This window comes from Carlito syrichta, unplaced genomic scaffold (genome assembly GCF_000164805.1).
Source record: "Carlito syrichta isolate Samal-C Ts95f unplaced genomic scaffold, Tarsius_syrichta-2.0.1 Scaffold111540, whole genome shotgun sequence".
Lineage (NCBI taxonomy): Eukaryota > Metazoa > Chordata > Mammalia > Primates > Tarsiidae > Carlito > Carlito syrichta.
This window is the reverse complement of record NW_007055636.1, coordinates 5,807-18,228: the sequence shown is the minus strand read 5'-3', so window position 1 is coordinate 18,228 and position 12,422 is coordinate 5,807. Positions and strand designations below refer to the sequence as shown.

General features: G+C 59.3%; 1 protein-coding gene across 1 annotated transcript in view; it reads right to left on the bottom strand.

Moving 5' to 3' along the window:
- Positions 1–3,049: 3,049 nt before the first annotated feature.
- LOC103272613 (neurabin-2) overlaps positions 3,050–12,422 on the bottom strand; it is an 11,445-nt gene continuing 2,072 nt past the window's right edge. The window contains exons 3-9 of the mRNA XM_008070097.1: positions 10,750–10,854; positions 9,591–9,726; positions 8,635–8,787; positions 8,467–8,520; positions 5,236–5,465; positions 4,811–4,907; positions 3,050–4,640 (exon numbers count right to left, since the gene is read on the bottom strand). Of these exons, the coding sequence (XP_008068288.1) occupies positions 4,587–4,640; positions 4,811–4,907; positions 5,236–5,465; positions 8,467–8,520; positions 8,635–8,787; positions 9,591–9,726; positions 10,750–10,854 (829 nt within the window). The 3' untranslated portion in view covers positions 3,050–4,586. The remainder of the gene's footprint in view (positions 4,641–4,810; positions 4,908–5,235; positions 5,466–8,466; positions 8,521–8,634; positions 8,788–9,590; positions 9,727–10,749; positions 10,855–12,422) is intronic.

Genomic DNA, 12,422 nt, shown 5'->3' with positions numbered 1-12,422 from the left:
TGCAAGCAGCTAGGGGGGCGGCCCCGCCTTGGGACCCACGGGGCTTCCGCCTCCTCTGCCAGGTCTGTGAGGGCTCCTGATTCATTCATTCATTCATTCTACAAAGGCCCCCTGAGCCGCCGAGGCCGGAGGGGACCTCGGTGAACAGAGCCCGCCAGGTCCAGGCCTTTGGGGTTCTCGGTGCAGTCAGGGGCGCAGACGAAAGGGGGCGGGGGCAAAAAGCGCCGTCCACAGAGGGCAGGCACTTCAGCGCCAGAGGAGAGTACACTGAAGGGCCTAGCCCAGCCTGGGACCCGGTGGGGGTGGGGTGGGCAGGGAGGATTCCCAGAGGAGGTGATGTGTGAGCTTCTCCTGCAGGTCCTGGTAGGGAAGGGCCAGAGGGGCTTGGGGCTGGGTGGACTAGAGGGGAAGATGCCGGGAAACTGGGGCGGTGTGGGCAGAGGGCTTGCACTTGATCCTCTAGCCTTGGGGGAAAGAAATTAACAGGAGGGAGGGGCTCAGATTTGCCGCCCCATTTAGGACGCACTCTAGTCCTCCCAGAGAAAGGATTGCAGGGGGCAGTCTGAAGGGCTGAGGCCCCTCTGGAGGCTGTTGGGAGACGATGGTAGTGGTCAGGAAGATTAAAGGTCAAGGGTCATGAAGACTAAAGGTCAAGGTGGGAACACGCAGGAGGTGGACCTGAGGAAATTGACAGGATTGGGGACCGGCGAGACTTGGAGTTGAGGGAGAACGAGGTGTCTAGGATGACTGTGGGTCCTTGCCTTGAGTGTGGACCCCTGGAGCAGAGTGGGGGTGGCCGTGGATGAGGTCAGACGTGGTGAGCTGGGGGTGGTGGCGGGCCAGCCAGTGGAGGCCATGTGAGAGCCACAGCCATCCACCATACCGCTGGGCTTAGGATGTGCCAGGCACGTTGTCAGGCTACTTGTTGTTATGCTCACAATAAGACCAAGAGGTAGGTGTTTCTGTTACCCACTACCTCAGGGAAAGCAGACTTGGGAGAAGGAAAGTGGCTTGTTCAAGAGCAAAGATGAGGCTGGGTAAGGCGTCGGGAGTCAGGGGAGAGTGGAGCCTGCAGGACCAAGTTCCCCAATGGTCCGTGGGACTCTGCCTTTCTGAGGCCTCAAGGGCCTGTGGCGGTGGCATGTGGAGCCAGGATGATCTTGGGACTGTGAGTGAGGACAGAATTAATGACCTTCAGGGCCTGAGTATATCCTAGGTTTTTGGAGTGTCTACTGGCCTTCATGAGGATAGAGCATGGAGATCTGGGGAGGGGTGGTATCCTAGCGCCAGCCTGGAGGGGCTGTGCCTGGGGTCTTTAAAGAGCTGTGGTTTGCAGGCATCTGGTGCAATCTGGGTGGTGGGTGGGAGTGTGGGGATTGATTATGGAGGATCCTGAGGGGCTGGGGAGATGAGGGTGTGGAAGGTCAGGGCTGGGAGGATATCTGTTAGGCCCTGGGATCTGGAAAGGGCCCCTGTTCCCAGTGAGGCCTAAACTGGAGTTGAGCAAATTCTTATCTATTTCCCTCCCTTATGGCAAGTGTTGGGATTCTGACAAACCTACCAAGCTCCCAAAACTAGGCAGGTGACGGGAGGGGGGAGGGGCTGAGGTGAGAAGCTTCACACTGACTGCCCATAGCCACCTGACACAGCCCCAAATGTAAACATGCCATCTAGCATAATCAAGTCACATGGTCAGGCCCAAGGAACTTGCAGCCAAGCCACACACAGAACACACTCAGGCTTAAACTTGGAGGGCTACTTGGCCTGCCAGCATACAATGTACAGGCCCCTCACCTAATGCACAGGACAGATGGGGGGCAGCAGGACCCCACCCTGGACACTTAGCCCCAGTCAGCCCAGTAGAAGCTCTCCCCACAGCCCCCCACCTGCCTCTCCACCCTGGAAGGCCTGGCCACTCCACTTCTTGGGATTCTTGGCTAGGTCAAGCAGGGCTTCAGGGACCTCTAACTCTGGAGCCATGACCTGTGACCACGTGGCTTGGTGATCTCTGAGCTTGGGCTTTAGCCACCTAGGTCTGTCTTCTACCTCCCAAGGGCTCCTAGAGCGTTCCAAGGATGCCCACACGGAGGAGATGCCTTGAGAGGCATGGTCACTATACCCAGGTTTCCAGGCCACCCTCAGGCGAGGGTGGCAGGACTTGACATGAGTGGGATCTGTGTGACAGAGCCATCCACGAGGGAACAGCTGCCTCGGGAGCTGACTGCCTCTGGGAGTTTGGGCCACTCATCCAGGACACACAGTCAGGGACCTATCACGGTGACCTCAGAGGGCCCTGAGGTTGGGACTTCCATTCTTAGGGTAGAGGGAGAGGAAGATGAGACCTCTAGGGCCAAGCCTTGACCACCACAGATGCCTGTGCTTTTTTTTGGCTCACATCTGCCCAGCAGCACCCAGGGCCACCTGCCGTAAGCCGCTGCCCCATTTCCTGCTGGCCCTCGGCTCTCTGGGACTTCACCAAAGCTGGCCCCGGAACCCTGGCGTCTAGACACCCAGACTCATTAGTATGAGAGCTAGTGACTCAGCAACCAGGTCTGCCAGTGCACAGCAGGGACTGGGGCTACTTAAGGCCTCTCGGGCCCACCCCAGAGGAGCAAACGGGACAGATTCTCCAAGACCCTGGGGACAAAACTGCCTTGACATGCCACCTCCCACCACACTGTCACTTCCAGGAAGCCCCTATGCGCCTTGTACCTCACGCGGGGGGGCCTCTCGAAAGCATCCATTTAGAGACTTCTCAGGGGAGGACCTTGAGGTTGGCCTTGCCGTGTCTAGCACTTCTTAATCCCTTCAGAGGCCTTGGAAGAGTAAATTCTAGAAACCCCCAGCCCAGTCCAGCCCTAGACAAAAGGCATGGGGGCCAATGGACAGAACAGCAGCAGAGAGGAAGTTTGCAGGAATTGGGAAACTGTGCAGAAAGACTCCCCAGGGTCTGAGGTGACACTGCTGGGAGGGGACCAGCAGGGGCAGTCTGGTATCCTTGATCCCTGTCCTGCACCCCTCCAGTGAATCAAGAAATCAGACAGCAAGATTCTGGGGGCTGCTTTTATGGGAACGACCTGACAGAGGGCATGGTCCGTACAAAACCGGGAACAATACATACATATATATATATTATATACAGAGACGCGGTCCTCTGGATGGCTGGGCAGGGGCGGCCGCTGGCCCAACAAATGGGAAGCGCCCCGCAGCCCCGGCTCTGCCCCCTCCATCTGCCGGGGTGAATGCACGGGGCCGGGCACCGAGACAGCCAGCTTTCAGGGGGTGGGGGCACGTCTGGGGGAGGGAGAGGGGGCAAGAAATACTGATCGATGGCATGGTCTATTTACAGGGGACAAAGAAGCTGAAACGGGTAAGACAGGGTAGTCTGTTTTTTTTAAAAAATGAACAAAAACCCAGGCTTGGGGCAGGGGTATGAAGAAGTGGCAAAATGAGATGGATTCTGAGAGGGGAGGGGACCTGGGGGGGGTCTCACCTCCCTTGGTCCTAGCCCCAATTTGGGGTTAAAGTGGGGAACAGAGTCGATTTCACTTAGAAGGCAGACTACCAGCTGAGTAGCCCCGGTCTCCAAAAAGATGAGTAGCAACATTTTGCCCCCCAGTCAAAACGCTGGAAAAGCGTGGGAATGGGGCTGAATCTGTGGTGTTCGTACAAGGCTTCCAGGCGTTGCCCTGGGCAGGGTGGGACAGACCTGACTCTCTAGGGAGATGTACTCCCCTCGCCTAGGACCAGGGTCTCTGCAGCCAGGCCCCCTAAGCTGACCTCTCCTCCCTGGCGTCCCCAGGCTGGGCCGGGAAACCCGGGCCCCGGGGCCAGCGCAACAGTTCCTGTAGGAGGTTATGGCTATTTGGCACCTGGGAGAGGGAGGCACGAGGAGACAGTGAGGGCTGCTGCCCACAAGGGGGAGCTGGGCCCCAGGTGTCCTGAGCTCTCCCTGCTTCCTTCCCTCCTCCCTTTCCTGAAGGACACTGGAGAAGTCAGTGCAGGGCCAGGGCCAGGCCCAGCCTCTGGGCTCTGGGGCGGACTCTATCCCTCCCAGGACAGGGCGGAAGGGCGGGAGGCGTGGAGGCAAGCCCCCCACCGGCAGGCGGGTCAGGATGCAACAGACAGCACAACGGGGTGGGGGGGGCAAGGGCCAAGAAAGTGGAGTCTCAAGTGGAGAGGCCTCCCTGGCAGGGAGCAGCCTCCAGTCTGTGAGATGCGGGGACAGCCCAGCCCCATTCCAGTCCAGAGACAAAAGTTGGAGGTTGGAATGTCTGGCAGTTTGATCTGCAGGTCCTTGCGTCCGTCCACTGCCCAGGCCGGCCCTCGGCAGCCCCTGGCCTCAGCACCTCAGCCCCATGGGGCAAGAGGGAGGCCGCCCTTCCAGCCACCTGTCTGCCCGGGCCACCTGAAGGGGCCTTGATATGGGCCCTCTGGTCCCTGAAGCTGGGGGAGGTGAGGTGGAGGGGTGGGGGAGTCGGGGCACCTGTCCCCAGGCTGGTAGGGGGCGGGGAGGGGTATTGAGGACAGGGGAGGGAGGACAGTGGGAGGGGGTTAATTATTGTCCAGTCAAGGAATGCTTCCTGTTAAGTGGAATTGGAGTTCCTCAGTGTTTGCAGGCTTCCTTCCAGTTCTGAGATCTGGAAAACCAAGGAGGGGGTTAGGCCTCAGCACTGGGCATGGGCCCTGCCCGCTCCGTGCCCGGTGGGGACAGGAGCCCCTTCTCTCTCCAGGACCCACAGCAAGGGTGCCGGGGACATCCATGCTGCTCCCTCCGTAGGGCCCTGCCCCCAGGGTGCCCCAGACCCACCTTGTCCAGGAGCTTGTCCATCTCCTCCTTCCTGGCCAGCTCTGACTCCTCCAGAACCCGACGCTGTGCAGTCTCCTTCTTCAGGAACTCTATCTCCCTGGGGACAAGCAGGGACAGATGGCAGGTAAAGGTCTGAGGCCTGGCTTCCACGTGAGGAGACCCGGGGTCCTCGGCTCCACCCCCTGGGCAGCGTTGCCCTCTCCCTAGCCTCAGGTCGAGAGGCCTCTGGTTTTCCCAGAGCCTCTGGGGCCCAGCCCCGTGCTGGCTCTGATACCCAGTCATCCCAGGCCCAGGGGCCCCACGCTGGGACCCCTAGCTTCTGTGCCCCTTGCCTCCCTGTTCAGCTGCCGGTGGGGTGGGGGGCCGCTGCCCGGGGCTTCTCGGCACCCCCTCGCCCCCCAGAGGCGCCGACCGCCGCCACGTACTTCTGCTGGTAGTCCTTGATGAGGCGCTTGGCCTTGCTGTACTTGCGCTCCAGGGCCTGGTACTGGGCCTGGGTCTCGCGCAGGTGTTCGTCCACAGCCTGGCACAGGCTCTGGGCCTCGCCCCAGTAGCCCTCCAGCTTCTCCATGCGCTCCTTGTTCTCCTCCACGCTCTGCTCGAGCTGCGCCTTCTCCACCCGCCAGCGCCCCTTCTCCTGCTCCAGGCTCTGCAGCTGAGAGGGAACAACATGGCTCTGGGTTGACGGGTGTCAGGGGGAGCCAAGGGGCACCCCCTTCCTGGCACCAGGGCCACAGTCTCTGGGGGACTCCTACAGATGCAAGCCCCCTGCACCCCAAGTATTAGCTCTCCTGGGCTGAGCCTGAGAATTGGAACCCAGAGAGAAAAGAGGTGGGACCTCAGCTTCAGAGCTCCCGGCTAGGGTCACTGCCCCTCGCTCCCAGGGAGGCTTCAGGAGGCCTCGGCAAGTCACTGGCTACACTGGCCGGGGGCAAGGCAATTTCTGTCTCAAGTCTCAGTTCTCCCATCTGTAAAATGGCCATGATACCTGCCTCCCGAGCTCACCAGGGCTCCAGGGAGACGGTACTTAAAGAGGAGGGCAGCGGAGGGGCACCACTGCTCTCTGGTCCCCCTCTGCAGCCCTGGCCCTGCTGTCTAGCCCCCCGCTCCTATGGCTTCCTGAACAAACCTGGCTCCGCTCCCAGCTCCCAGGTGACCCCAATGAACACCTCCAACTCCCAACGGCTCAGCCCTGGCTCTGTTGTTCTCTCAATACTTGCTGCCCTGGGCCGGGGTCCCACCTCCAGCACCTCTGTGCACTCTGGACCCCAAGTCCCGGACCCCAGCTCAACCTGGCCTCCAGTTTCCGGTCTTACCCCCAGCTCCTCTCAGGTACCAAACCAGCCCCCCACCTGCACAAATCTCCACCTCCTTTCCCAGCTTGCTCATGTCTGTCAAGGGCACCACAACCCCACAGCCAGCCTGGCATTCAGTCTCAGGCCCTGCCGGCCTTGCCACCGTGTTGGCCACAAGCACCCCTTGCTCTCTGTACCCCAACGCACAGGCCTTCCACAGATTCTCAGACTTGGCACAGGGCCTTTGCACACGCTGTCCCCTCTGCCTGGAATGTCCCCCTTGCCTAGCTGCTTCCCACAACAAGCTCACCCTTCAGCTCTCTGCTCAGTGTATCCCTTCCCCGGGAAGCCCCCTGACTCCCACAACAGCACAGCCCACCCCCACCCAAATCTAGTTTCTCCTGTTTTCTCCATCAGAGCCCGCTTAGTTTGAAACAATACAGTCACTGGTGTGCATACTCCAAGCTGCACAAGGACAGGGGTCAACTCTGGTTTTGCCCGTCACAGTGTCTGGAACAGTGCGGGGCTTCTAGAAGGTACCCGACGGATGTTTGTAAATTGAATGTGTGAACACTCTCTGCTTGCACCCATGAACGTGGCCTGTCACTGTGACCCCAGAAATGAGTGCTAACCCACTCTTCCTTCCCAGACCCTCTGCCTGTACTCTGGGCAGTCCTGGCCCACCCCTGCCAGGACCCTGCCCGGGCCCCTAGCCAGTCTGCTCATCTTCAAGTCTGGCCCACCCTCGCACCCCCCCACCTGGCCGCCAGTGACCTTCCAAAAGCACCCACAATGCCACAGAGCTCCACACTGTCTACCGAACCAAGGCTCAAGACCTTAGAGGGGGGCCCAGACACTGCCAGCTACAGCTCACTCTGCACCTGTCTCCACACCCCCCACCCACAGGCACGCTGCCACAGCCTGGAGGGCCTCCTCCTCAGGCCAGCTTCCAGCGTGATCGAGCTCAGCTTCCTGCCAGGAACACCCCTCCTAAACAGCCATCTCAACTTCACCCTACTCCAAGGCTCGGTTTACGCCATCTGCTCCACGCGTGGGGCAGGTAGATACCCACGTGTGGGAGTGTATGCATGTGTGTACCTGGGTTCCCCTGTATGCAAGGTCCCTGGAAACCTGTCTGTCCCCACCACACTGAAAGCCCATGGGGTTGGGACTCCCACTGCAGACTTTTAATATGAAGTCTGTGTATCCACATGCCTGCAAGGGCACTGGCACCCAGCGGGCTTATGGAAGCGTCTGTGTGGTACATATGTGTTGGTGTGTTATGTCACCTCTGGTGCTGTCAGCATCAGCACCTCATTGTGGCTTGCCCAGGTGAGAACACGCATGTCCTGTGATACTCTCTTAGGCCAGGTGGTCTGAGCAACGGTCACACCCATGTGTCTCAGAGAATGCAGAGTGGGCTTACGCTCCTAGGCTGACGGTCCTGGGTGTGGTGTCATATGAAGCACAGGCCCAGTGTCTCTGGGACTGTGTCTGGGTGAGTGGGTCTATGGGTCCTTTGTGCCTGGGTCCAGGCTGGCATGTGTCAGTGGGCATCTCTGGGAGGGTGGCATTTATCACTGGGCCTCTATACAGAAGACATGTGTGGGACAGTATAAACACAGACACATCAAGAGCGGGACGCAGTATGCTTCAGTCTCATAGCTAATACTGGCTTTTACTGAACACTTACCATGTCAGTCATTGTGCTAAAGACTCATGTGTAGGCCAGGCATGGTAGCTCTTGCCTATAATCCCAGCACTTAGGGCAGCAGAGGTAAGAGGATTGCCTGAGTCCATGGGTTTGTGACCAGCCTGAGCAGACTGGCAAGAACTCGTCTCTACAATAAATCAAAAAACTGGCTGGGTGTGATGGTGCACACCTGTGGTTCCAGCTACTTGGAAGGCTGAGGTGGAAGGATCACCTCAACTCAGCAAGTTGAGGCTGCAGTAGCCGTGAGTATGCCACTGCACTCCAGCCTGGGCGACAGAGTGAGACTCCGACCCGAAAAAAAAAAAAGACTCAGGCAACCCCCTGGGGTCCCCTCCCACTGTGGGAGCTTTTCTGTACTTTCAATAAATCCTGCTTTAAGAAGAAAAGAAAAAGACTCACGTGTCTTAGCTCATTGAATCCTCGCAACCATCCTACGGTGTTGGTACTGTTATTACCCTATTTTACAGATGAGGAGACTGAGGAACAGAGCAGCAAGTGATGGTGGAACAGATGTGTCCAGAGCTTGAGCTCTTAATACCATGTGCCCTGCCTCAGTGTGGTCTTTCTGTGGGCACCTGTGTACGAATGTCAGCATGTGCAGGTGTGAGGGTGGAGGGACCCGATTCCTCAACACACAGCCCCCTCACCTTTCTTTTCAGCTGCTGGATCTCTGCCTCAGTGACAGCATGTTTGATCTGGAGCTGTGGGGCAAACGGGCGGGCAGTCAGCTCCGGCTGGGTGGGGTGGGCAGCACGGAGGGCAGGATCCAGGCCTGCCCTCGCCCTCCCCCACCCCAGGGAGCCCCCTCCTCCCACCTCCTTGAACTTATGCACCAGCTTCTCGGGTTCCATGTCCACAGGGGACAGCGCGTCCTCATTCTCTGCGAGCTCAAACACCTCAATTGCCATCTCTCCACCCGGGAACGTGGGACTCAGCTCCTCATCCTCATCAGTGGCATACTCCCCTGTCTGCAAAGGGAAACAGGGGGCTGTGGACCCTCTCCATCCTGACCTCGACTGCCCTCAGCCCCGCTGCCAGGGCTCTGACCGGTAGCCATCCAGGGGTGTGGCGCCGGCCTCCCCTTCAGCCTGCGGCAGCACCAGAGGAGTTTACATGGCCTCCCAATAGCCTGGGGAATCCCCTGAAGGTAGAAGCAGTTCCCTATAAGACTAGGACCCTGGGTCATGCACAGTGGCTCAGGCCTGTGATCCCAGCACTTTGGGAGACCAAGGCGAGAGGACTGCTTGAACCCAGGAGTTCAAGACCAGCCTGGGCAATAGAGTGAGAGCTTATTCCCACAAAAAAATAAATAAATAAATCAGCCAGGCGTTGTGGTGCCTGCCTGTGGTCCCAGCTACTCAGGAAGCTGAGGCAGAAAGCGCGCCTGAGCCCAGGAAGTCAGTGAGGAGGCTGCGGTGAGCCGTGATCTGCCACTGTGCTCCAGCCTGGGTCACAACAACAACAAAAGACTGGGATCCTGAAGAAACAGCTGGTGCTGCTGTTGACAGGTCCCTGAAGTTTAGACTGGTCTCTTCCTGAGATTAGGTCCGCTGAGGTGAGGGCCTGTGCCCTGCCCTCACAGTGGGGGCTTTCTGAGGGAACTACTTTCCTTATAGGACCAGGAAGGCTCTCTGAAGACAAAGGGTGTGACTCTGGGATAGGAAATAGACTTTGGGCCTCTTAGGAGGCCTGGGAAAGCGGAAAGGCAAATGGCCGCAGTGCTTCATCTAGTCACCAGGGGGCGATCGCGCTGCCAGGCAGGACTCCCTACCTCTTCGTCATCCTCCCCGTACTGGGCGTATCTCTGCTCCATCATCTCCCGCTGCCATCGCTCCTGCTCCAGGGTCTGCTGGATTAGCTGGGCCACTTCACTCTGCTCTCCCGGCCGCTCCCGGCCAATCATAAACCTGCAGGGGCACCAGCATCATCCCCTGCCTCTGTCCTCGGCTGCGAAATGCCATCCTCCCTGCTGCGGCTCCCCTCTCCAAACTCAGGCCCTCCTCCCAGGAGAGGTGAGACGAGATGGCTGAGACCAAAGGCTGCCGGGTTAATAATGAATGGGGGGCGGGGGGGGGCCTTCTTGGGTTTCCTTCCCAGGGGAGGCAGGAAGGCCCACTGGTCCTTCTAGCCAGGGTTGGGGAAGGAGAGATCGGCCCAACTTTGGGCTGGGCTGCAGGGGCATGAGCTCAGGAGCTGCCGGTGTAGGGGCTCTCGCCAACCAAGTGGGGAGAAATGAGGCGGGGGAGGGGGAGGATGACCTGGTCCAGCCAGGCAGGACCTGGAGGTGTGTCTTGGGCTTGCTCCAAGCCCCTGAGCTTCAGGAAGGGGCGGGATGATGGCAGCTGAAGATTAGGATGGAGAGGAAGTAGTGGAACTTCCAGGCATCAGCCCCTCCTCCCCGAGGCCACCCACATCCTGTCTCTGACACCATCCTTTCCTGGGGGCAGTGCCCCTCCTAGAGCAGGGTAGGGAGTGATCCCTGAAGCCAGAGGTGGGATGGACATAGGGAGCTTCTCATCCAATCCCCTCAACTCACACCTAGGGAGGAGTCTGCCCAGGACTGACTCCTGGACAACATTCCCAAGGGGAGCCCAAGTTGGTTGGCAATCACCCTGCACATCTTGGTTCCTCAATGAATGAGTCAGGGACAGCTGGGGGAAGGAGAATAAGCCCAAGAGGACAGTTTGGAGGGACAGTGGACACGTGCCTTGAAGCCCAAGTTCAGGTGGCCAGCAGCAGTCAGGGAGCCCAGGCAGGGGAGGCGGGCACAGGGCAAGGGGCCATGGCACGATAATTCCTTCAGACAGGGAGTCAGGGGACCCCCTCCTCTGTGAGCAGGGTGGCCCAGAACCTTAACTAGCTGCGGACAGATGAGCAGAGTGTCTGGATGGGGACTCCTGCCTGCCCCACGCTCCAGCCCCGGCTCTCACCGCACTCGGCCCTTGGTGTTCCGGAGCACAGACGCTGCGAAGCTCTGGGTCACTCCCACTAGACTCGTCCCGTCCACCTCTACCAAGAGGTCGTTCACCTGGATCCTAGGGGAACAACGACAGTTAAGGGGGTCCCAGGGGAACTGTAGGGCTGAAATAGAGGCAGAAGCCTTCCACCAGACATTCAAGGCTCTGTCCCCACAGGGGCCTGGCATTTTGTCCACCTGCATAAAATTCATGAGGCCAAGGAATAAGGTATCAGCTGGGCCCATCTGTGTGGGCAGTGAGAGGCGGACACACAACGGACATGGGCACGCTTCTGTGACAATCACACTCATGTCCCCTCCTCCATCACACCCAATGGAGCGGTGTGACATCCTCAGAGCACACCAGCAAGCAGCCCCACACACAGGGGGCATGCCACCCTCTGAGGCCTACACTGCTGCACAGACCTGACAAGGACCTGAGACCCAATGAGCATTCTCCCACGTGCACACATGGCTCACACCCCTCCCTGGCCCTGGTGCACACCTCCCAGCACCCTCTAGTGGGTGCACCTTGCTCTCAACACAAGAAGGGGAGAGACGGGGAGGTCCAGCCTGGACTGCGCTGGGCCACCTCCTTCCTGCATGCTCACCTCCCTGGGAGCTCCAGGCCTTCTCTCAGGACTCTCACGCAGAAATGGAGGAAATGGCCCACTGTCCACAGCTCACCCCAACACGCCCACACACCTAGGTAAGCAGAGCTCGCCCACTCACTGCCCAGACAGCCACAGGCCACAAAGGGAAAAGCCCTGGGCGTTCGTGTCAGGAGGGGAGGGGGTGAGTCAAAGAGCAGGAATTGCCACCTTTCCTGCTCCCTGTCCGCCTCCACGCCACATGGGCCCCTGAGTAGGGCAACCCCGCCTCTAGCAATGTGACCCCAAAGTCACCCAGCCTGCACAAGGACACCATTCACCACTGTCACATGGAGGGGGTCTGGGTTTGGAATCACCACTGCGAGAGACTCCCTGTGCCAGCCTCTAAACTTGCAGCCACCCTGGGGGACGTCCTGCAGCCCTTCCCACGGCCACGCCCCAAACCTCTGCAACACACACACAGCAGAACGGCCCACAGAGGGGTTCCGGGCTGGTGCAGGGCTCCAGGACACCCTCTCTGACTCACAGAGCTCTCCCAGGTGCACATACTCACACGCGCCAAGAGCGGCCCCTCCAGAGCCAGAGCCTCCTGGCTGTGTGTCTAGGCCCCGCGGCACCCGCTCCTGCTCTCTGCGCTCAGCCACACCTGCGTGCTGTGGCTCCCAGGCTGGAGCTTCTTGCGTTCTCTCAGCACAGATCACTGCTGCTCAGCCTTAGCTCTCAGCTCCAGTGCCACTTCCTCCAGGAAGCCATCCCTGATACGCAGAGTTCAAGCCCTCCTATTACATGCCTTCGTGGCATTCTGCATTTCCCCTCCATTGTGCCACTGTCTGCGTGTCCACTTGTCTAATGTCCTACTTTGTACTACAATGAATGCCCCCCGGGGGTCAGGGACTCCCCACTGACTCCCCAGGGCCTGGCACTAACCCAGCAACAAGTCAGGGATCCAATATTTGTTAAATGAAAGAAAATGCTCGAGCCAGGTTCGGTGGCTCAGCCTGTAATCCCGCGCCTTTGGGAGGCTGAGGTGAGTGGA